We start from the raw sequence: 24,529 nt of genomic DNA on the forward strand, positions 1-24,529 counted from the left end.
TAAGAAATATTGAGATATTGCTAGAAAAAAAGGGCTAGTGTAAATTAAAATTGGGACATGCAGAGTCTTAGCATGTTTCTTTACTGCAAGCTTTCTCAGATAATTTCATATGCTGGTGTGCATCATGAACATTCAAGAATGTCATAAAATACATATTCAAAAAATACATTTCCAAAGAAAAAGCATTTCTAAAACTTAAGTGATCACTTAAGCGGCCAAAATTGAATCCATTTTTGTGGATTTTGTTAGCATTTTAAAGGACTAATGTTCTTTGGAACATATCTTGGGGAAAGCTAGTTAAGACTTTAGACTCCAAGAACCTTTTTAAGGATTCTCAATGAGAGACTAAGAAATTTACACATCTCCTGGTCGTGAACATTTTCTCTAATAGATTTTGGAAGCTTTTGATTTTGGCAGTAACCCTAAAAAGAGGAGTGAGCTTATATGTAGATTCAGTGATTTGTTGGGGGAGGGGTCTGGAGGAAGGATGATAATAGACTTAGTACTCTGGGACTACTCTAGGCAGCTTAGGTCACTGAAGTATGACCAATAAATCTGATGATCTCATCTCTCTGTACATCAGTCAGTTATTGCTGCAATAATGTGCATAACAAATAACCATAATATCTTAGTGACTTACATGACAAATATTTTTCTCACCCCCAGATCTTAGGGTCAGCTAGAGTGACTGTGATTTGGGCTGTGAATTGAGTTCAGATCTGATCCACATGTCCTCCATTCTGCAATCAACAGGTACCCAGGGAATGTTGTTCTCATGGCAAAAGTATAAGACGGTGGAAGACTCCCTGGTGGCACAGTGGTTAAGAATCCACCTGCCAATGCAGGGGACATGGATTTGATCCTTGGTCCGGGAAGATCCCACATGCCGTGGAGCAAATAAACCAGTGAGCCACAACTACTGAGCCTGCCCTCTAGGGCCCGTGTGCCGCAACTACTGAGCCCACGTGCTGCAACTGTTGAAGCCCACCCTCCTAGAGCCCGTGCTCCGCAACAAGAGATGCCACTGCGATGAGAAGCCTGCGCCCCTCAACGAAGAGTATCCCCGGCTCGCTGCAACTAGAGAAAGCCTGCACGCAGCAATGAAGACCCAACACAGCCAAAAAGAAAAAAAGAAAAAGAAAAGAAAAAAGTATAAGAGGGTGGAATCTCTAAGGCAGCAAGTCAATCCATACAGGTACATTTAAAGCTTTGGTTGGATATTATATCTGCTCACATTCCATTGGCCAAAGCAGATCACACAGCCAAGCTTAATATCAGTGAAGCAGAGAAATATAATCACCTCAAGAACAAGGTGCAGAGTCAAGTGGAAAAGGTTGTAGTTATATATGTATTGAAATCTTTGGTTATCTGCTTAACTGAGTGATTTCACTTATAAAGATTAATCTTAATGAAATAATTATGGGTATGCCCAAAGATATACCTACACAGATATTCTTGAAGGCATTTCTCAATAATAAAAAATACTAGGAACAAAGAAAAAACACTGGAAACAATTGAAATTTAATAGTAGAGAATCAGTTGAATAAATTGTAATCTGTCCAAACAGTGGAATCGTATGTAGTAACTTAAAAGTTAACAGTAATAAGTAACAATTATTATGTGTTTTGCTAAGTGTATTGCATGCATGCTTTTGTATAATCCTTGCAGAAAGTCTGTAAGGTGGGTACTATAATTATTCCCAGTTTACAGATGAGGACCTTGATGCACAGGAAGATAAAGTAATCTGCCCAGGGCCAATCAATTAGTAAGTGGCAGTATGTGATGGTTAATTTTAGATGTTAACTTGACTGGGCCAAGGGATGCTCAGATATTTGGTTGAACATTAAGAACAAAAAGGCTGACCTTACCCTGAATAAGAGAAAATTCTTCTTCCCTGATTGCCTTTGAACTGGAATTTTATTTATTTATTTATTTATTTTTAATTACTTGCTTCTGGTCTCAAACCGAAACACTGGCTCTTCCTGGGTCCCAAACCTGCTGGACTTCAGACTATAACTATACCATCAACTCTTCTGGTTCTCAGGCCTTTGGACTTGGAGTGGAACTAAGCCATTGAGTTCCCTGGCCCTCTAGCTTGCTGAGACACCCTGACAATCTTGGGACTTGTGAGCCTTCATAACTGAGTGAGCCAACTCCTTATAATAAACCACATATATATATATATATATATATACTTACTGTAGAAATATTGTGAGTTCAGTTCCAGACCGCTGCAATAAAGCGAATATTGCAATAACATGAGTCACACGAAGTTTTTGGTTTTCCAGTGCGTATAAAAGTTATGTTTACACTATACTGTAGTCTATTAAGTGTGCAATAGCATTATGTCTAAAAAAATGTACATGGTTTAATTAAAAAATACTTTATTGCTAAAAAATGCTAACCATCATTTGGCGATGCAGGGTTGCCACAAACCTTCAGTTTGTAAAAAAAATGCAGTGTCTGTGAAGCTCAGTAAAGCAAAGAGCAATAAAACAAGGTATGCCTGTCTATAGATAGTGGTTAAAAGGGTAAGCTTTGCTCAATGAGAAAAGAACAGTCTCTTCAACAAATGGTGCTGGAAAACCTGGATATCCACATGCAAAAAATGAAGTTGGACCTTTATCTTATGCAACATACAAAAATTAATTCAATGGATTAAAGACCTAAATGTAAGACCCCAAACTTATAGAACTAGAAGAAAATATAAGAGAAAGTCTCATGACACTGGATGTGGCAATGATTTCTTGGATATGATGCTAAAAGCACAGTCCACAAGAGCAAAAGTAGACAAATGGGACTACATCAAACTTAAAAACTTTTGTTCGTCAAAGGACATAATCAATGGAATGAAAAGACAGCCTTGGAATGGAAGAAAATATTTGCAAATCATATATCTTAAAAGAGGTTAATACCCAGAATATATAAAGAATTCCTACAACTCAACAAGAAAAGATCAAATAACCAAATTTTAAAAGGGGCAAAGGACTTAAATAGACCTTTCTCCAAAGATGATATAACAAATGGCTACCATTTGTATATTAGTGAAATTTAAAAATAATAATGCATTTCATGATTAATCATTGTCTATAGAGTTTAAAATCCTTATTATAAATGCTATATCATCCACTGAGAACATCCTTTCTCTCTGCCCTGCCAGAGTGCTCCTACTCATCTTTTTTTTTTTTTTGAGGGGCACAGGCTCGGGAAGCGCAGGCCCAGCGGCCACAGTCCACGGGCCCAGCCACTCCACGGGACGCGGGATCCTCCCGGACCGGGGCACGAACCCGCGTCCCCTGCATCAGCAGACAGACTCCCAACCACTGCGCCACCAGGGAAGCCCCCTACTCATTCTTTGAAATACAATATCACCTTGCCAGTGGGGCCTTGTACAACTCCTAGGGACATGTTGTACATACCTCTTTTGTAGTACATACCTCTTTTGTAGTACTTTAGCATGAATAGTTTGTAGGTCCATATCAATCCACTTAACTTAGTTCTTAGATGCTACAGACTGGCCTGTTCATCTTTGAATCCCAAGTGATGAACCGAGCACTTGGCACATGGATGCTGGGGTTTGGCTTAAATTAAGTAAACCGATTCAACAAAGCCAAGATTTGAGAGCTTTTCACATCTGGTGTTTCTAGAGTTTGGAAGTGGTTCTTTATCAGAAGTTTGCTCCTCTGGTACAGGAGCTTGGGCCCAGATCACAGACCTGGTTTTACGTTTATGTACAAGTGCATTGGCATTTTTAAGACTTGGGCTTCATCAAATTGGCACTGGGGGGCTCAAAACTCCACTGAATGTTGCCATATTTTAAAATTTACATCAGAAAAAATGAATGGGGAACACATGAAATCTATGACCCAGACCCCTGAGAAATATGCATATGAGGTATATGATCATCAGGCATAGAAAGTGATATGATCAGATTCAGGATATTTTATCAAAGATTACACTTAACTTTTCTTTTCTTTATAAAAATTATCTTGGTTTACAGACACATCTAACAGTTTTCACGGAGAAATCTGACTGAGAAAGACTGAAAAGTGGTCTGTCAGTGTGAACTAATGAAAAATTTGGAATTACAGAAAAAAAAATTAAAAGGTAGTTTTATTTATAGGCCATGTAATAACAGAAAAAAATTTTCTTGTAGGCTCCATGGAGATCTGCTGTGTTAAAAGAGAGGATTACTTTGTGTTTAACCTTTCAATGGCTACTGTATTTGAGAATGCATTTAAGGGGTTTAAAGTGTTTAATAAATAGTTTTCCACCTTAGATGCTTTACATATGGACCCAATCTGGTTCATGTATTTAATTTACATTGTTAACATGTACCATTTAAAATAACTACTGGCTGATGATCTTCAGTCTCTCTGCACCATCTACATTGCACTGACCAGTTAAAACTTCAATTTGCATTGAGATTTACGTCAGTAATAGAGAAGCTACTGCGTGAATCCTCACTATTTAAAGTGTGGTCCCCAGGCCAGTAGTATCAGCATCACCTGGGAGCTTGTTAGACAGAATCTCAAGCCTCACCCCAGACCTACCGAATCAGAATCCACACTTAATCAGGATCTTCAAGCTATTTATATATGCACATTAAAATTAGGAAACACTAGCTTGCAGTACTCATCTCCAAAGTGGGGTATATTTCCTCCAAATGGGGTCCAAGAAGATTCCTTGGGAAATGTAAACAATAATAAGAACTTATTCCCCTTTATATACTTGTACAATTTTGATTTTGTGAATTTTAATAATATGTATAATATTGCATAGCAGTACATGAACACAACTTTAAAATAATAAAAGTAAAATAAAATAACTAAAGGCAAATTTTAGCGTAATTTATTCCTCCCTGAAAAAACACAAATCCTGTTTTAATATAGCGTGACTCACGCTGTGAGCTCAGTATTATAACACTGCCAGTTTGCTGCCTGATTCAAAACCTGTACTCATCCTTGGGAAGGCAGATATGTGTTAAGATATCAGAGTATGACAGAGCATAATGAGACTAGAAGTAAGGGGCTCTTATTAGGTGAGATTGTGTGTATTCTTAGAACTAGTGTGTGTTCACTGGAGATATTTTGGAAAATCTACCTGGGATGATTGGGATAGGATACTTGGTCACTTTAAAAATATATATATATATTTTTATTGAAGTATAGTTGATTTACAATGTTGTGCCAGTCTCTTGATCACTTTTTTTTTTTTTTTTTTTTTTGCGGTACGCGGGCCTCTCACTGTTGTGGCCTCTCCCGTTGCAGAGCACAGGCTCCGGACGCGCAGGCTCAGCGGCCATGGCTCACGGACCCAGCCGCTCTGCGGCATGTGGGATCTTCCCTGACCGGGGCACGAACTCGTGTCCCCTGCATCGGCAGGTGGACTCTCAACCACTGCGCCACCAGGGAAAACCCTCTTGATCACTTTTAAGATCCCTGATGCGCCACCAGGGAAGCCCCTCTTGATCCCTTTTAAGATCCCTGATGAGTATTCATGCAGTGACAGAATTTAATCCATCCTCATTCCCATTAAGTGCTAATACAATAAATTTGCCAAGGAATGAATATTGTTTATACTAGGATATTCAATGTCATCCACATGTTAAAGAACACAGTAAGAATATACTTATTAAATAAATAAAAATGAATACAAACTTGTATTACATTCCCTAATTTTAACCAAACATATATTTTGTGTTTCTCTTTGGCACATCTCCTAAGTAGCTCACACCTTAAAAAGCAAAGAAAACAAAACAAAAAACCCAAAACAACCCTTGTTTTTCTACGGCTAATTTTTATGGTTTCATTATAGCTAATGACTTTTCAACACAGGAATCCTCTTGAAGGTAATTATCCAGGCTCTGGATAAGATGTGTGTGGGGAAACTACACTTAACTGTTTTCAGAGGATCCAACAGCTCAGATTCCACTGTCTGGTCCTTGATACCCAGTAGGGAAGTGGAGCACATTAAGAAAGGAAAGGGTGACATTTGCTTTTCCTCCACTCATCCATCCTTCTCTCCAGTCCCCAAACCCACACACACGCACACATACACACACACAAACACACACTTGTCTGTTGTGCTTAGAAATAGGGAACACCTTGCTCAGTTTTATTGATCTGCAACTTATCATCCATGATGATAGCTTTGTTCTTTTGCATCTTTAAAAGGCTTCCTTAAAATACAAATTCCCAAGGGGTGGAGGGTTGGGCTCTTCATACCTTAAACTATTAACTACCCACACCAGGATTATCACTTAAGGAGCTTGGGAAGGTAGGACAATACCTGAGGGAAGGGCAGACCCATTAGGGAGCAAAGTAGATACAGGTGAAGAAGGTGGAAAAGTACAAAAGCAGCCCTGCCTCACCTAGCTCTACACCTCTAAATAGTCCTAGGGTGTCACAGGTTGTTGACTCAGTATCAGTTATTTTATCTTACATTTATAGCCCTTGGCAGGTCACAGTGTACTTTCACTCTGCAATTGATTCGATTGTCTTAACCTGTGGGGTGGCCTGGGAGGGAGTGCATTTTATTAACCCTTTTTCTCTTCTTTTAACTACATGGATCTCAAATATAATGATATCCAACACACCCATTTCAATGGAAGAAAAGAGAGGTGAGTTGATATTTCCCAAATCTAAAGGCTAACTAGAATCCAGATTTCCTGATGCCTAAACTCTACATTCCATTAACTATTCCTTATAGACTCTTTAGACATCTGCTCAGTTTAAATACAATAATAGGAATATATCCATAGAGAGAATATTTTTAGAGAGCATATCTGTATATAAGTATAAATACCGCTATTTTGAAACATTGATCTAAAAAATCTTAGTGAGTACATTTTTGCTAATGCCCCCAATTGTCTGTCAAACTTTGTATCATCTGGAACCCAGCCTCTGTTTGGAAGTAAGTGGAAAAAACCTTGGAGCAGTAAGGAAAATAATCACCATGAAGACCATATACCAATGCTAGGAGATTCACAGAACCACTCTCAGACCCTACCCCAAAATGCAGTGATTTATTTTTGTTCTCTAAATAGGGATAATAGTTTAACCAGTTGAGCCATAAAGTTCCCTAATCCAAGCAAGTGAAATGATTTAAAGGGATGGATGACTGTTCGGGTCACTATTCGTTCAACAAATAATTTTTAAGTGCTTACTGTGCCCTGCTACACTAAAGGAGAAACAAAGATGAAAGTGTTGAGGCAAACACGTAATTACAGTGATGTGATAAGTGCCACATGAAAGGAAGATATAAATTCCTGTCTGATCACAGAATCAGCCATGTACTATTCTGTTTATGAGGGTGAGACAGAGCTTCCTGGAGCAGACTCACTTCCTAGTGAGTCTGGGAGATCTGGTAGGTAAGAAAGAACCTGGTGCCTGTAAGGAACAGATTCATGTGGCTAGAGACGTGACCAGACAGAGAGGTAAGGCCTGGGTCTTGGAGGCTTTGTATGTTAAGGAGTTTAAATGGTATTTCATAAGCAATGGAGAGCCATTGAAGATTTCAAACTAGAATGTGAGGCTGGGATAAGTCTTGAATTCTGAAAGTCCTATCTGAATATAGTTGTAATGTAGCCTGGAATGAGGACCAGACACTGGATACCAAGCAGGCAGAGGCTGCAATAATTCAGTCGAGAAACGGTAATTACGTAAACTATAGCAGTAACTCTAGAAATGGAGGGGTGAGAACTAATTCAAGAGACAGTAAATGAGCAGACATGGATAGATGTAGTGATCTGGTGGAGGAGGTGGGAAGAAAGGGAAGAAGACACCAGAGTGAATCCCAGATTTTATATTTGGCCAATGGATGAATGAGGAACACACAGTGGAGAACAGGTTTACAGTGAAGATAATAGTTTAAATTTTCATATATAGAGTCCTAGGTGACTAGGATATTCTGAAGATATTCATTAGGGAAGTGCGTCACAGGCCAGTGAAGCCCTACCTGTGACCTGGTCCCTGCCTGTCTCTCTGACCGGATCTCCTTTCACATGACCCCTAGAGTGTATAACACTGTGATCCAGCCACTGTGCTCCTCCCTCAGGGCCTTTGTACTTGCTGTTCCCTATGGCTGGAATGCTCTTTTCTAGGTCTTGCAGGCTGGCTCCCTTGAACCGTTCAAATCTCTCTTTTGAAATGTCACTTCTTCAGAGACCTTCCTTGACCAATCTAATCCCCACCTCTACCCATTTCCCATTCTCAATTCCATCACCCTGTTATTGTCTTTATAGCATTGACCATTATCTGAATGTATTTTATTTACTATCTACTGTATTGGAAATGGTGAGGTACAAAGGTAAATTTCCACATTTATTATTTTTAAGGCAAACTGGCAAGGTGGGATGGAATCATATAGCTAAAGGTCTTGAATCCCATTGAGGGGTTTTAATTTGCTAGTTTCCAAGGAGCTACAAAAATGTTTGAAGTAACACAACATTTTAATCAACTATACTACGATAAAATAAAATTAAAAAATTTTGTCGCTAAAAAAATGTTTGAAGTAGATCAGTAACCTTGTCAAATGTTTTAAAAATGTTTCATTAAGGGCTTCCCTGGTGGTGCAGTGGTTAAGAATCCGCCTGCCAATGCAGGGGACATGGGTTTGAGCTCTGGTCCGGGAAGATCCCACATGCCGCAGAGCAACTAAGCCCGTGTGCCACAACTACTGAGCCTGCGCTCTAGCGCCTGTGAGCCACAACTACTGAGGCTGCATGCCACAACTACTGAAGCCTGCATGCCTAGAGCCCGTGCGGCTCTAGAGAAGAGAAGCCACCGCAGTGAGAAGCCCGCGCACCGCAGTGAAGAGTAGCCTCCACTTGCTGCAACTAGAGAGAGCCCGTGTGCAGCAACGAAGACCCAATGCAGCCAAAAAATTTGAAAGAATATATATATGTATAACTGAATCACTTTACTGTACACCTGAAACTAACACAACATTGTTAATCAACTATACTCCAATATAAAATAAAAATTTTAAAAATGTTTGGTTATTATAAAATATAATCACTCCATAATTTCTGACCCAATACAGTACCCACTTACTGAGACACTATTCACTTTAACTGGTTTAACTACATAGAAAATTTGTAAATAAATGAACCGAATGACAAGATTATAAAAAACACTACACATAATACCTGAAATTAATCTGATGACTTTAGTTTTGTAATAGAGTTGTACAGGTGGTCCCAGTCTATTTTTTTAATCTAGTTTCCTCTTCATTTCAGTGTGGGAGGCACGGAAAATCAGATGTCATGTAATTTTAACATGAGGACCAAACTGTACTAAGGCTGACTCTTCTACACACTCAGTAATGCTGTTCTGTCCATAGTTTTAAGCCAAACCACTGGTGGACCCAGCTGTGGTATCACCAGACTTTGGATAATGGGAGTGCTTTAAAGATGGGGTGATACTGAGCTCTTTCAGTAAGGTTGGGAATGGAAAGGTCCTTGGACCTTTCAATTTAATTCCATTGAAAATGGTATCAGATTCAGATTTGGGGACACCTAAATGAATGACACATTTCTTTCCTTTAAGGAGGATGAAATCTAATCATTTAGCTCTGAGTATGCAGTACAATTAAGTGAGCTGGGTAATTTTGTATAAAGACCAACAGACTATTTTCCCAAAATGACTCCTCTTATATTTGCAAGCCTATGAAATGTTTGTGGATTTTTGTTTTTCTTCTCTTTACTCTTCTCTGCTTTCCCAGGGATAAATAACTTTTTCAACATAAGGTATGTATAAATATAAAGTTTATTTAGCATAGTGTTTAGAAAAATAAGTTCACATCATTTCAGAAAACAAATAAAACACTTAATTGTCCAGGCATAAACCCCTATTACAGTACAACATACATACTTTAGATCTCTTTGGTTGGGTAATTAAGCACAGAAATGTTCTGGGACATGCTCTGTGTGCCATCACCTAACAGTGCAGTATAGACTCTGTTACCCCACCCCATGATATACATTCTGTATAGATTTTCTCTTTGTGTAAGGCACAGTAAAACCATATTGAGTATATAACTGGTTGCCTCTAAACATACAGTACATGCAACAAAAGAATAAAAAATTTTTGAGAACCCTGAAAGCCAAAAGAGTCACATGCTATACAATTTTGAGTAATAAAATGTGTGGTGGTAATAAGAAATTAACATAAAATGTATCAGTTAGATACAAAATAACTGTTAGACTCTATTATCTAAGCTCTAAGAAGACTTTGAAACATCTTCTATAAAATGTAATTCTTTTCCCCACAGTTTTCCTGAATTATTTATATTTTTATGATGAGATGATCTGTCAAAAACATTTTAAAGAATGAAGAACTTCTGGTTATGTACTAATGCACACTTGTCTAACATGTAGTAGGGCAGGCTGCAATATCTACCCAATTATCCAGCTTTTAACATGCAAGACGCAAGGGCATATACAGGGAGATTTAAGGTCAGTGTGCAATTCAACTATGAATTTTATCTATGGCTATAACATCTACCTGCCTTTCGTAACACAAGAAAGGCGCTGAAACGTGTATAATTCAGTCTTTTTCTTTACTATGAATATACATGAGCTGTAAAGCAGTACAACACAGGTGCTCTTGCTTGACTGAGGAACAAATGCACCTTCTCTTTAAACAACAGGCTGTCTTTTACTGGATGTAACTAAGAGCTATATATAAATTCTGACTGATAGAGTGCATAGATAGGCTCACACAGCCAGCAGCAAGGGTTGGGGTTTGCAGGGAGTTATTTATCCCTATTCTGATTCCTCTTTGGGGATCATTAGAGGGTCATTTGCAGCATCTTCAAGCATTGGTTTACGTAAGAGGGAAATTCTGACAAGGGTTCTGAGTCTGGCCCTTGGTACTGCAAAAAAACATTTGCAATTCTGTGCAAGGAGATCATGGGGTTTATCTTATTTCATTCCCATATATATGGGCTACATAACAACTGGCCCTTATTTTACTGAAAGAATAGAAAAGAACAAGTTCTTTATAATGTGCATTGATTCTTACCTGGTGTATTGTATAGCTACCTGGAGTAACTGTAGGGGTATAATTACATCATGTTGGAGTATGAATAGGTTTCCTAGGTAAGTCTTAAGTTTTGTGCTATCTTTTCTCTTTCTTAAGGAAGAAAAGAGGAAGAACTGTGAATAAAAGAGAGTCTTATATTTTTGGAAGACACAAAACTTTTCCTGTTATATATATGTATATATAACATATATAACTTTTTAAACCTTCCCATCTTTCTTATTGGATGGGTATTTTAAAATAATTAACAAACTCTTGATATTTGCAGCAATCAAGTGGAAAACATCATTTTCATGTAAACTGCACTATAGACCCATGTAATTAATCTCAGTAACATGATCAGCACACACCCAAAGAAACAAACAAGCTGTATAAGTAGTGGTGGAGTGGAAGAGAACTCTAAAAGACCTGATGTTGTAAAACAAAACAAAACAACACGTAATTTCAGCAGTTTAGGAACATTCGCTAATTCCATAAAAAAATGGGACCTAAGTTCTTTATCAAAATGATGAGGGAGAAAAAAAATGATGGGGGAGGAATTCTTCAAAGGGCTCTTCACCTATGCCTGCAAGTTCCATTTGCAATAACAACAAAAGTTAAATCCTCTATGGCCCTTATTCAACATGCTAGGCTGATGGGCATGTAGACATTTACAGTGGACCCTTTGTTCCAATCTTAAAGAAAGCAATATGTGGTGACATCTTCATGTTCAACAACTTTCTGTCATCTCTGAAGAGATGATTTTCTCACTTTTCTTGCTTTTCAGAGGCCAGAGACTTTACTCACTACATAAATGTATTTGTATTATTACATCTTCTGTTCAGAGTCCTGATAAAAACTGTAACCACAGCTCACAACATTATCAAACAAGCTTCTTACAGAAACCCCGAAAGATTTACCTTTAAAGAAGAGGTGATAATATAGTGCAAACAACAGTCATATGTCATAATGTAACAACTGAGTTAAAACATTTAGAACTAAGTTTCAACAGGACATAATTCAGCTCAATAGAAGTTACATATTCTTTCTTTCCTTTAAAATGGTTGTTTTCATAGCCTCCAGAATTGGTTTTACATGGTGGTCTATAACTGTTACTTCTTTGTAATGAAAAGTATCAACAATAATTAATTGTTCAACCACTTGCATCATAAACATTAACTCTAATAATATAAGTGAAACTTAAGTTCTTCAGATTTAGAGCAATTCTGTGAAATTAACCCTGTTGGATAGTAGAAAGGAGTCATCAGTGCTTCTGTTGAAACTTCTGTACCTTAGTAAGAATAATAAAAAGGCCACAAGGTAAAAAGGCACATAGAATTCTGTAGAAAATATATTTAAATGAATCAGAGAGTTGCTAAATAAAGAACAAGGATGTGAAAAAAAGTACCAAAATTCCAATACTGGGAGTTAGATTTCTTGTTTCAGTGTTATTAATATTGACCTTAATAGACTCCTGATAAAAATCATTACATTTAAAATCCTACAAAAAGTAAAACTTTGTTGGAAATAACTGTTCACTTCCTGTTCAAACAATAAAAATAAATTAAACAGTACGAAAACATTTTTCTTTTCAGTTCATAGTGTCTGAAGTATAAGAGAAACATATACAGCATAAATAAAATTCACTGTAATTACCCAAATTCTTGCTTATAGGACTAATATATTTACACTCATACTGAAGTTTGTTTCAGAGTTTTTAGTGGAGTTGCAAACTTTCTCAGCCACAGTGAACTATTACCAATAACATTTGGAAACGTATAGAGACAAGCCAAGACTTTCACAAAAATGCTGAAAAACAGAAATGCATATATTCAAAAATATACCCTTAGAATAGTGTAGAGTACCTTTTATGCTTCTTAACCTTACCAATGCCCGTGGAGTAAAAGTAAACAAAAAGAATTGTATTGTTTCTACCGCTCTGTAGTGATATTTAATTTCTACCTTAAGTGTATACATTTTTAATTTAGAAAACTATTAATCAAGTTCCATTTGATCTTAGAATTATGTTAAGTCAACCAAATGATACACTTTGACTTCTTGATATATTTCATCTTGTTCCTCTGTCTCCATCTATCTAAAAGAGAACACATGTGAACAAAAAGGCTGCAGTAATGCAGTTCTACTCCTGCATATTTAACTGTGATCTTCATGCAGATCAATCCAAAGTCTCTTGAATGCATTTACTTGCAAAACTAATGTTTCCCTTCAAATGGGAAAATCCTTTATGTCCTCAGGTCTTCATGAAAAGATTTGCCTGCTGATGCCAGGAAAAAAAAAAAAGAAATTAAGTTTACAAGTCTTGCATCTCTTCATCCAATTGGACAGTCTGGAGCTTGGCAAGCTCTTTTTTGTCTGTTTCCAGGTCTTCACAGACAGTCTCAACCATGCCCTCTAGGACATACTTGGATTTGGAGTCCAGCATCATTAAGTTGCTTGTTGCTTTGCTCTCAGAATTTGTTAAGAAATTCTCTTTTATGTTAGCTACTGATTGCATAACCAGATGATGTTCTCTGACAAAATCCTGCTGTACTGTAGGGGAGGGGTGACTCACCTGGGCTTCAGCTGTGGGAACTATTTCCCCAAGGGCAGCCTGGGTCATGGGTACTGATAATAGATCTTGACCAGTAATAAGGGAGCAGTTCTGAAGAGTTGCATAGTTAGTGTTGCTGACAGATGTCACAGTAGATTTGCTTGCCACAGGTGCAGACATTGGCTGGCTATCAGCAATGTCAGGGTTTAGCTCAGTGGGGTTTAGTATGGTAGGGGGAGTCAGGGAAAAATTGTGAGTTGGGGATACATTAACTAAGGAGGAGGACAGTGGGTGGAGGCTACTTCCCGAGATACTTTCAGAAGACAGGTTTGCATTTACTTGTGCATTCTGATTGACAGGCATCAACTGAGAAAACACCAGGCTCCTCTCCACACCCTCCTGTTTAACAGATCCTATAGTCTGGCCTGAATTAGGAACAGTGTATACTACTGCACTGGGAGCAAGAGAGCTCAAGAAAACCTTTCCTTGCTGGACTGTGGCGGACTCACTTGTAAATGTACTCCCATCTGAAGTGCTTGAATTTACTGAAATATTACCTAAAAAAAAAAAAAGTACAGATTATCATTGATGGGGCTGATAAGGAAAGAAAAAAGTTATTTTTTACACACATGATTTTTCTCAGGTTCCATAGAATCATCTTGGGCACTTAAAACTACAGATTTCAAGACTCCACTCCTGAGAATCTATCTATCTGACTCAGTAAATCCCAGAACAGGTGTATTTTTAACTCCTTGAGTAATTCTGGTGATGAAGCGGGAGCAAGAACTACTGGCTTAGAAATCAAATGTGAAAAAAAAAATGTTGTTTCCAAGTTCTAATTTCAGTCAAGTTTCTGGTTCAGTATTACTGAGACTTGATATCTCTTGATTAGTTGATAATTATTGCTCGCTCTGCCAGTTAGAACTAGAAAACAAAAATGTGAAAGAGAATGCCTTTGTTCAGGGCAAGCTCAGTAACTGACATAAAATATAAACGGAAATGCAGAAAATACCACATAAATGAGTTACCCTGGGGCTTACAGTTAACCATATAAACCTGTACAGACAAGTTGCAAAGTTTCACCAAACTAACCATACAGTCAAGTCAACAAAACATTCAATAGTTTTTTTTTTTTTTCCTTTTGTTGTGCTAGTTCTGAATTTTCAGTGTTGTAGTGACAGGAAGAATTAAGATAATAATGAAATGTGCTTTTTAAAACACAGATTAACATAAAGAGCTAGAGCTAATGCTTCTGTAAAAGGTTTGTATCTTTTGAGACTCATTATAATGTTCTACAGAGACCAGAAGTAGAAAAAGAAATATAAGTAGAAAGCTGAGTTGTTCAAATCAGCTAACTCAGACAATGCAGACAAATTAGACCCCCTCCCCCCCAACTCACACCATCAAATAAAACCCTTTTCTTTCTGAGTCTTTTCCTAGGCACAGTGAAATAATGGCAATTATCTTGCCATTAAAGGAAAGGTGGACATGGGGGAGTTTTGTGACAGAATAATTCAAGCAGGATGTTTACTCTGATCTTGAATTAGATGTTCAGTAAACTCTTCATTATTTTGAGAAAACAGCCTAATGTTAAAGGTAATTCACCTAAAACATTTCCCTCCTTGAATTAATAGAATAACTGTGATTACGCTGCCACCTATATCGATAAATGTATGTCACAGGGCTGTTTATATGTCTTCCAAACTTTTTTTTTTTTTTGGCGGTAAGCAGGTCTCTCACTGCTGTGGCCTCTCCCATTTTGGAGCACAGGCTCCGGACGCGCAGGCTCAGCGGCCATGGCTCACGGGCCCAGCCGCTCCACGGCACGTGGGCCTGGACTGGGGAATGAACCCGTGTCCCCTGCATCGGCAGGTGGACTCTCAACCACTGCGCTACCAGGGAAGCCCCCAAACATTTTTAAGCACCTTAAATGCAAAGGAATGGCTTTAAACAAACAAAAAATGAAAACACTTTATTTGAACTTAAGAAAAACGTTTCTACGTATGTTTGAGCTCTTCTCTAACGTAAATCTTTGTTCCAGGTCAAACAAACTAAAAAGGCTTTAAAATTCTTGTTGACTACTAAACTGTAGCAAAAGACATCTGAAATAGATGGTTACTTTGTTGTGTGTATGCGTTTGTGAAATTGTTTGCCAGTGTATTTGTGAACAAAATGATTCATTATTTTTTGATAGGGCTATATATAACATAATAGGTGCGACATTTTCCCAAACTGCTACGGAATATAAATAAAATAATATTTCTAAATGTGTAGATATTATAAAATACATAGATGAAGGGGGAAAAGCAGATGTGATCTAAAACTTGATATTTAAGTATAGCTGCAATTGAATTATAAATTGAACAATCATTTCAAAATCAGTTAAAAAAAACCCAATTGAGAAATGATATAGGTACAAAATATAATTTTATAATGATGCTTAAAAAAAAACCTTATTTACTCAGATTATAAAGTGAGCAAAAGATATAGAGGTTCTGCTTTTCTATATAAATTTCGACTATAGAAAGATAATCTACCTTGTCTAGCCATTTTTAAGAAAGGCTTGGTATCTGTTTTGAGAAAGGCTGAATCCCCAAATGCTTTACTGAGAACTGCAATACACAGTTACTCTAAGGGAACGTTGTTTCCTGGGCCATCTGGTTAAACTTATGTCTTCAACTCACCCAGACAAGTCTAAGGATTGACAGCTCTGTCATTTGATCTTAGCTACTTTAACTGAAAATGCTGTTCTTACTCATATTAAATGTCCCATTTTAAGAATTAGCTATTAGTTTGTAATAATTTTCTATGGTAGCACTTTTTTAGTTTATGTGTGAGAAGTACTCCTGCTTTTCTCCTCCCCCAATGTACATACCATGCTTTTTGCTCAAATTAGTTGTCTTTAAAATGTTACCTACTATTTGGAAATTTCCTAAAGAGAGAAAAAGGGTTAGATCCACATTAAAGTATTGTAAACTAAGCACTTTGGCTCTCCCTGTGGTTTTCCTATTTTTGCCCTGTGTTGGATAGTGACTAAGCTTAATCCTTTCCATAGCCTGGAACAATGAAGAAATAAATAGCATGCTGCAGGACTGTTGTGTGTTACTATACTACCATTTTACCTAAAGAGAAACAAATGAACAGAATGGAATTTACTGCACAACAATTTTTCCATTAATGCCTCAAACAAACTGAAGTAGACCATAGTTGTGGAAACAAGAGTTGTGTATAAATTGAGGGTTTTTTTTTGGATAAAACCATTTTACAGGAAGCTGATCTTTAAGGCAAACAGTCACTTATTTTGTTTGGGTAAAAATTTGGACTTTCAGATTTGCTTCCAGGAAGGCAAATATGCACTAACATCTCCCACTCCTGAATTCTAGCAGCTCTGCAACCTCCACTGCCATTCTAACCATTCCTGTTTCTATAGAGAAACAATGACACAGAGCCATCCAGATTTGCTTAAAGTCATTGAAGAACTGGCATATCAGCCTCACGTTTCCCAAATTTCAGATCAGTGCTTCCTTTAGCAGATGCCTGAGTAAAGCCACCAACATATAAAATAAGGCTTACAGTTACCTCCATAAATAAACCCACACATTTAGGGGGCAAGTATACATGCATAGCAACAGATAATCACATACTCCTCTGTTCTCCCTTTAGGTCTGTTAGTCTTACTTATAGCAGGAACATGAATCAAACGCAAATGATCCAGTCTCTTTAGCTCGCTCTTCTAAAACTCCTTTTGGTCAAATAAATAATGCTTAGGTGAAGTCTACACATTCTTACCAACTGCTTGACTTATTTTGTGTTCTAGCAATATTATTAATTTTTAATCTTAAAATGTCAAGCGGTCGGTTATTTTGTAAGCACCGATTGACTTAGCATATTTCTATAATTGTAGAACTGGCAGGACTCACTGCGAACTGTATTTTTCCATTCAGTTGTTGGGAAAATAAAAACCCACCCCCATGATGCCAGGGAACCAAGCAAGCTGGATATTACATGGATGTTGTGAAGAAAGAGGAACAAACCAAGGCTATTCTGCAGCTGTGGCAGCCAGTAAGGTACCTGAACAGTAACAGCAATCTATAGCTCTCACCAAATGCGTCATTTACAGCAGCTGGCTAAAACATTCACTGGTGCATCATGGTACCAAACCAGACTTTTACCTTGTGAAGCTGCCACTGAAACAGGAGGCAGCTGCAGTGGAGAGAATCCAATGCTCCCATTAAGGAACTGACTGCTTGTTCCGGAATTGGGGATCTGGACGATGCCATACTGGTTAATTTGCACTGGTGTGGTAAAAGTCACTACAGAACCTCCGTCCTGGGAAGCCACTGTTTGAATACCTTCTCTTTTCACCTCAGTGCTGGGTATCAGCCCTGGGAATGACACAGGAGCACTGGGGCTATAGGAGGTGGTGGCTGCTGAGTTAGTTGAAGAACTCTGGAGAACTTTGAATTCCTTCACATCCTGGGAGGTAGACCCCAGTATGTCAGTCATGGATATACCATTGCTCACAATGTTTGATGCCATTTTTGGTGGGTTCAGTGACACTGTCTGTGTATTTCCCACACTTAATCCATTAAGGATAACTCCATTGGGTCCCTGAATGAAAGAATTACCATTAAGGAAGACAGGTGAAGTACTGGCAGGTACCAAACTTCCATTCAACAAAACTCCAGAAGAGCTTAATGATATTTTAGCATTTCCAATTTGTTGCATATATACTGGCTCCATGTGACTGGAAAGGCTGAGGTTGGTGACACCATCGGATGAACTGGAGAGTGGATGAGGAGACAAATCTTCATGACCCTTGCTGGATTCATCTTCAGTGCTAGGATTGCCATCCGACTCACTGTACAGAGGGGGAAATCAAGACATTCAGAAAGTCATGGGAATGGCAATCTACATAGTGCCAACTGTTTGGAAAACCAGCCTCTAATCCCATTAAAGGTAGTGTTTAAGGAAAGCACAGCAGTTAAGTCTTCTAGTCTTGTTTTAGCTCTGAGGCCTTTCAGCAGATTCTGACCAGGGCATCTGAGAAGAGGAACTCTCATGTCTCAATAACCTTTACTAATAATAAGTTCAGAGAAAGTCCAGAGGTCTAAAAGATATAAATTCAGCTAATAGGATTTACAGGAGAATTGTCTACACGTTTTTATAGCACTGAAGTTATTTATTACTGTTAAATATGCTGCTACCTATACCACAGGAAAAAAAACTCATTAAAGGGGTGGTCAGTCATTTCTGTTTAGGAACTCTTTCCCTTCCCCTCAAACCAATTCAGGTTAGTGTGATTTTGGAGGTAAATGAAACTGTCAAAGGAGCAGGAGGTGGGAAGTACTCAGTTTTGTCTGCCAGTTAGTTAACAAGAGGTCATTTTCTCACCTGCTCCCAAACTTCTACTCCACCAGACTGACAACTGTCTCATTCAACAAAGTGGCTGTCTTGTTGTAGGAAAGGCACTTTCAACCCAAGAACTGTTATGTGCAGTCGCCTTTGAATCCAAAGAAAGCCATAGGGGCCTATTTAACAAACACCATCCAGTGCCCTGGTGAGGTGGGAGGGAAAGGGTGTGGGTCACTCAGTGGCCTTGTACGTTTCAGACCCCTTCCCCAGCACCCTCAGTCCTTCTGTTCTGTTCCAGACAAGACTGTGTTCCTCAGTTCTCCGATTTGGGGGTAAATACCAAATCTGGGGAGGGGTAGTGGTGGGTGTTTCCCATTTGGTCTGAGGCTGGGCCGGGGGAGAAAGGATGGTAGGACAGAGGCAGTCTGGAGCGCGGCGGGACTTGGCCCGGCAGAAGATCCGACATCTCTGCAGTGCCCCGAGGTCGGTTCGCTTTCATGCCGAGGGGAGGGGATTACTCCGGACTGCGGGGCCAGGAGCGCAGAAGGCGCTTTGATTTACGAGCTGAGGCTGAGCCGCCGTCGCCGTCTGCGAGGGTGACTCACCGGGGATGCGGGTGGGAGGTAGATCCGGAAAGGGGCCTCAACCAGGCAACTGGGCTGGGAGCGGGTGTGTGTGTTGGTGGGGCGAAGCAGGCTGAGTGCGGCTGGGGAGACGCGGGGAACGCGCCCGGCCAGGGAGTGGAGGCTCCAGGGCGGCTGGCCGGCGCGCCGCGCCCGCTCCCCACCCCCCTACCCCCTGCCCATCGGATTCCGTCGCCGACAGGATCCGCTGCCTCAAGCAGGCACGGGGACAGGTGGCGTGGAGTTACCAAGGCGCCTCCTCTGGGTCGCCCCCGCAAGTCTGCGGAGGGGTGCACACAGGTCGCAGTGCGCGTTTTGTTTTGGTTACCGCGAGGCCGGGTTCGGGCACGGAGCCTCCCTCCTGCCTTGGGCGAGAAACGGGCAGGAGCGGCCCGCGGCGGGCTCTGGAACGCGCCGGGTGATCACCTTCTCCCCGCCGGGCCGGGCTCCCCGGCTCCCAGATTCCTCCCCTGAGCAGAACCTTCGAGCTGCTTTTGGATTCTTTCTCTCCTTTCCCCGCGGGGCTGGCGACACCATCCCTTTCGGCGACCTTCTCTTTACTTTGTCCAACAATACACACAGACCAGGTGTCTGACTCAGGAGGACGTACAAAAGAGGAGGAAAACCCGGTATTTTCTACCGGTTGGGAAAAAATACCTGGCAGTCAAAAAGTTCAAACCCGCCAAGGTGGGCGCTCAAAGAGGTGCGGAGTGGATAGCGCCCCCAGTCCTTCCCTGCTGTCCGCCTGGTGCCAGCCTGCCCCCAGTCCCAATCACCACACCGGGAGGGAGCCCCGCAGGGTTCGGGGGCCGGGGAAGCCGCCCTCTAGCCCCACCACCCCGGCGGCGCTGAAATTCGATCCGAAGGAGTTCAGAATCAGGTTTCAAAACACCGCAGAGCCGAGCCGCACCAACACCCCACAATTGCCGCGGCCGCGAAGGGAACCACAGCGGGCAGGGTGAATGATTAACTCTGTCATATAAAACCTCGACGTCCCCAGACCCCCTTCTGCGCTTCCAGACCCCACCAACTTTCTTCTCCCTCCGGAGCGGCCACGGCCACCTCCAGCGCCTGCCTGGGGCAGCAGAACCCTGGGGGTCCGGGAGCGCGTGCGCGCGCCGGGCCGGCGTGACCCCATGGAGGTGCAGACCCCGGCGGGCGCTGGCAACCTCCGTGGGCATCGGGCGGCAGCGAGAGCTGCCTTTCCGGCGTCTACACACGATCCTTCGCCCGACCAGAACCGGGGAGCGAGTGGCAACTTCAAAGCCAGAGGGATGGGGGTGGGAAACCGGGCAGCAGTGACCAGCCGAGGTGGGGGCGGGGACTGAGACCTAGGCGGGCGACCAGAAACTTCTGGGGGGAGGTGGGGGGAGGGTAAGGAGCAAGGTTCCCCCGCCCCTCGCCGCCGCCGCCCCCCCTCCCCCAGCCGGGGAGAGAGGTGGGGGGCGGGGAGAGGTGGGCAGCCGGACCAGGCTGGTGGGGAAGGTAAGCGCCATGTTTGCAAGCACTTGGAGGAAAAGAAAGCTGGGAAGGGGGTTGGGGAGAGGAAGGGGGAGGAGGAGGAAAGTTGGCGCTCACCTTTTGGACTGGGTCTCAGAGGGGTTCCGATCGCGCTGCCGGCGGTTCTTGAACCAGTTGCTGACCTGGGTGAGGGAGAGGCCGGTGATCTTGGCCAGGTGCCGCTTCTCGGCGGGCGAAGGGTAGCGATTCTGCTTGTAGAGCTCCTTGAGCGCGTTGCGCGACTTCTCCTTGAAACAATACACCGTCTCCTCGCCGTCCCAGATGGTGCGGGGCAGGGGAAATTTCCTGCGCAGCCGGTACTTGTCCACGGCGCCCAGCGGCCGGCCGCGGGCTCGCTCGGCCTCGGTGTAGCGCGCCTTGTACCAGAGCTGCTGCAGCAGCGGGTGGTTGGCCGACTCGAAGCTGTGGCTCTCGAGGATGCTGTAGAGCTCAGGGTAGATGCCCTGGTGGAAGGCCACCAGCGCTCGCGCCTTCAGTAGGCTTTCGTTGCCACGTAGCAGGTCGCTCTGGGGCAGGGACCACAGGAACCGGGCCAGGCGGTCCAGGTTGCCCCCCTGCTGCAGCGCCTCGCACACGCAGGCGACATGGTCGGGCGAGAAGGCCAGTGGGGTCTGCGCGGTGGCGGCGGCGGCGGCGGCGGCGGCGGCTGCGGCGTGGTGGTGCCTGCCCAGAAGTTCCGAGTGGAGTTGTACCTGATCCGCCGCCGCTCCGGCCGCCGCCGCTGCAGCCAGTGCCCCTTCCTCTCCGCTCACCCTGGCGGCGGTGGCCGCGGCGTCCCCCGGCTCCAGGGGGGAAGGGGCTGGAGCCGGGGGGCTCAGCCCCGCCGCCGCGCCCCCCGCCACTTCTCGGGGCGCCTCCTGCCCTTCCGAGGCGCTTTCCATCCCATTCTCCTGCTTGATGTCCGCCGCACTTGCAATCTGCCCGGTGGGGGAGGAAGAGGACATTTTTTTGTTGTTTATTTTCCTCCCTCCCTCACTCCCTCGCACTCTTTTCCTCTTTCTTTTCCCCTCTCTTACTCCTCCTTCTTCGTGTCCCTCCCCCCTCCCCCCCTCCGGAAAGCCCACTCCCTCCCTCCCGGTTTCGGCTGGATCTGGCCGATCAGGTTTCCCCCCGGCCACGCAGTCACCATTAAGATAGCTGCTAGAGCAAAGTAGTGTAAAAGGATAGCTGCTTTCTGCCGTTCCCCCAACGTGACTCCTCCGGTTGCTGCATACTATATGGCACTGGCGGCCCGGCCGGCCCGGCCGCGCCACCTCATTGGCTATTTCACATTCAGAGGGAGGAGGAGACACCGTTTCTATCCCTGTCGATCACCCGCCTCCCACTCCACCCCTTGCCGTTCCCTCTCCCCCTGACCCCCAGGCACCTATACCTGAAGGGAAACACCGACATTCTTTTCAGGCCCTGCTCCTGGGCGGGAACATGCCTAATGTGGCCTGAAAACTGGACAACAGACTCTTTCAAAGAGAGTCCCTACGATTCCAGTGGGAACATTAATTATGTGGCCTTTAGGTCCGGATGCGAAACTCTTAACAAAGAGACCACCCTCAGCATCTAGATGACAAAATTTCAGAGGACAATTCAGAAGCTTCCCTGGTGTCTCTCTACTGCCCTTCACCCCCCTTTCAGATGTCTTCATTAAGGATTTTTATTCAAAAGGGTCAAGAATAAAATGGCACTAGGGAATGCTCTAAGGGGGAAGCACTCACAGTAAATTAAAATTCCAAAGGCGGGGGGAATGCTTGAAAACGGTATAAATAGCCCACTGAGAACACAAAAACAAGAAGCCTTCAAAAAAAATGTGTTTAACCTTAAGTCACGTGGCGGGCTGGCAACGCAACTGAGTTGAATGTGTTACAACTGAACGTATAGAATGTTTTACCATATGTTTATCCTGGGTCGGTAGGGTAGAAGAGATCTAACTTTTAGATTATAATAACAGCATGGAGATTTAAGCCTCTATATGAACATTTTTAATATAAGTGTATGAACAGTGTTTTGGAGATGATATTCCTGGTAGAAACCACCTCTGTGTGCAGGTGTCTTGGAGGAGATCATTGCGGGATCAGCAGCCATTTCCACAGCATAAACAGATGGGAGACTGCCCTTTGGTTTGAGGTGAATTGCCCGTGGGGGTGGAGTCTGCTGCTTTCTGCAGCTGTGTCTCTTTCCTTCATGGTTTGCATGAGGTCTTCACTCAAAAAAAGATGAACCATCTCTGCTCCTCTGATGACTGTGGGTCAGTTGGGTCTACCTGCCGGTACTCTTTCTCAAAAATCCAACATTTTAATGACATCATCCTAACCTTTACTTCTGGGTGGCTTTGTGTTGTTTCTGCTCCCCAATTACCCATAAATGCTTACTTCAGCATATTATAAAGCAGCTGTTTAGGTCACCTGCTATCGTGATCAGCTTGATGAGGTTTTCCTTTTTTGAGGACAGGCTGCATTTTTATTGCTGGTCAACGACCAAGGTGTCATGTGAGTTTGGACTTAACTTGCTTTTGTACTACACTAATGAAGCCAGCCAGCACTGACATCTCTGGTAGATTCAAAATTTATAATTATGGAAAAGACCACACGTTTCTGCCCCATTGGAAATATCCAGTTAGGTATTGGACTTCTGGACGATATCTGAGATTCATAACTTCCTTGACTTTTAAAAAATATGCTTTTTATTTTAGAATAATTTTGACTTACAGTACAGTCTTAAAAAGAGTACAGAGTTCCCACCTACTCTTTACCTAATTTCCCATAATGTTAACACCTTATATTATAATGATACTTTGTCCAAACAAATTAACATTGGCGCAATACTATTAACTAAACTCCAGACCTCTTTTTGGACTCACCAGTTTTTTCGCTAATATCTGTCTTCTGTTTCTCTATCCAATCCAGGATACCACGTTCCATTTAGTTCCTTGAATTTTTAAAGTTTGTTTATCAGAGCAAAGTAGACAGGAGGTAGTGTGGCTTAGTGGAAAGGATGTGGATTTGGGGATCAGCTAGCTAGATGTAGGTTTAATCCTAGCTCTGCCATTTATTAGCTACTTGACTATAAAAAGTGGACAGGATTGTTGTGAGGATTAAATGAGATAAGATGTGCCAAAAAGCACCTGGCACATAATTAATCTTTGTTAAATGTTTCTTATCTTCCTCCTGATAGTGCAAAGTAGGAAACTTTTCAATTATATATACCTAATGAAAATCCATTTGGCTATATTATAGGGCTTTCCAAGTTCAAGTCATAGGAGTCTTCTTCAGGTTTATTATCAATCAAATATAGTGTATTGACTTGGAAAACCATGTATTGGGTTTCTGCATGTCTTCTGTATATTTGACTCCAGAGTACCAAGTTCAACAGATTATATAGAAGCAGCAGTGGCCTTTTATGATATCTGTAGCCTGTGGCTACACTGGTATTCTGTAGCTCCAGGAGGAGATTCCTATAGGACC

At 41.9% G+C, this 24,529-nt stretch overlaps 1 protein-coding gene across 1 annotated transcript; it reads right to left on the bottom strand.

The window, feature by feature from the left end:
- Positions 1-13,335: 13,335 nt before the first annotated feature.
- SIX4 (SIX homeobox 4) lies at positions 13,336-22,878 on the bottom strand. The gene is made up of 3 exons (XM_022570761.2): positions 21,132-22,878; positions 17,748-18,436; positions 13,336-14,132 (listed from the first exon to the last, which is right to left on the bottom strand). Exons 1-3 carry the CDS (start codon positions 22,016-22,018, stop codon positions 13,336-13,338), a joined length of 2,373 nt encoding a protein of 790 aa, XP_022426469.2. The 5' UTR covers positions 22,019-22,878.
- Positions 22,879-24,529: the final 1,651 nt, after the last annotated feature.

This window comes from Delphinapterus leucas, chromosome 2, assembly GCF_059928025.1.
Source record: "Delphinapterus leucas isolate spDelLeu-1000000601 "Yukka" chromosome 2, BTC_Dleu_Yukka2, whole genome shotgun sequence".
NCBI lineage: Eukaryota > Metazoa > Chordata > Mammalia > Artiodactyla > Monodontidae > Delphinapterus > Delphinapterus leucas.

What these genes read in the sequence shown, in the direction of transcription:
- SIX4 (XM_022570761.2), bottom strand. Translation starts at nt 22,018, where the DNA reads ATGTCCTCTTCCTCCCCCACCGGGCAGATTGCAAGTGCGGCGGACATC. An exon ending in TCTGAGACCCAGTCCAAAAG is followed by an intron (nt 18,437 to 21,131) that starts GTGAGCGCCAAC and finishes CCCTCTGTACAG; the next exon opens with TGAGTCGGATGGCAATCCTA. An exon ending in TTCAGTGGCAGCTTCACAAG is followed by an intron (nt 14,133 to 17,747) that starts GTAAAAGTCTGG and finishes TTTTTTTTTTAG; the next exon opens with GTAATATTTCAGTAAATTCA.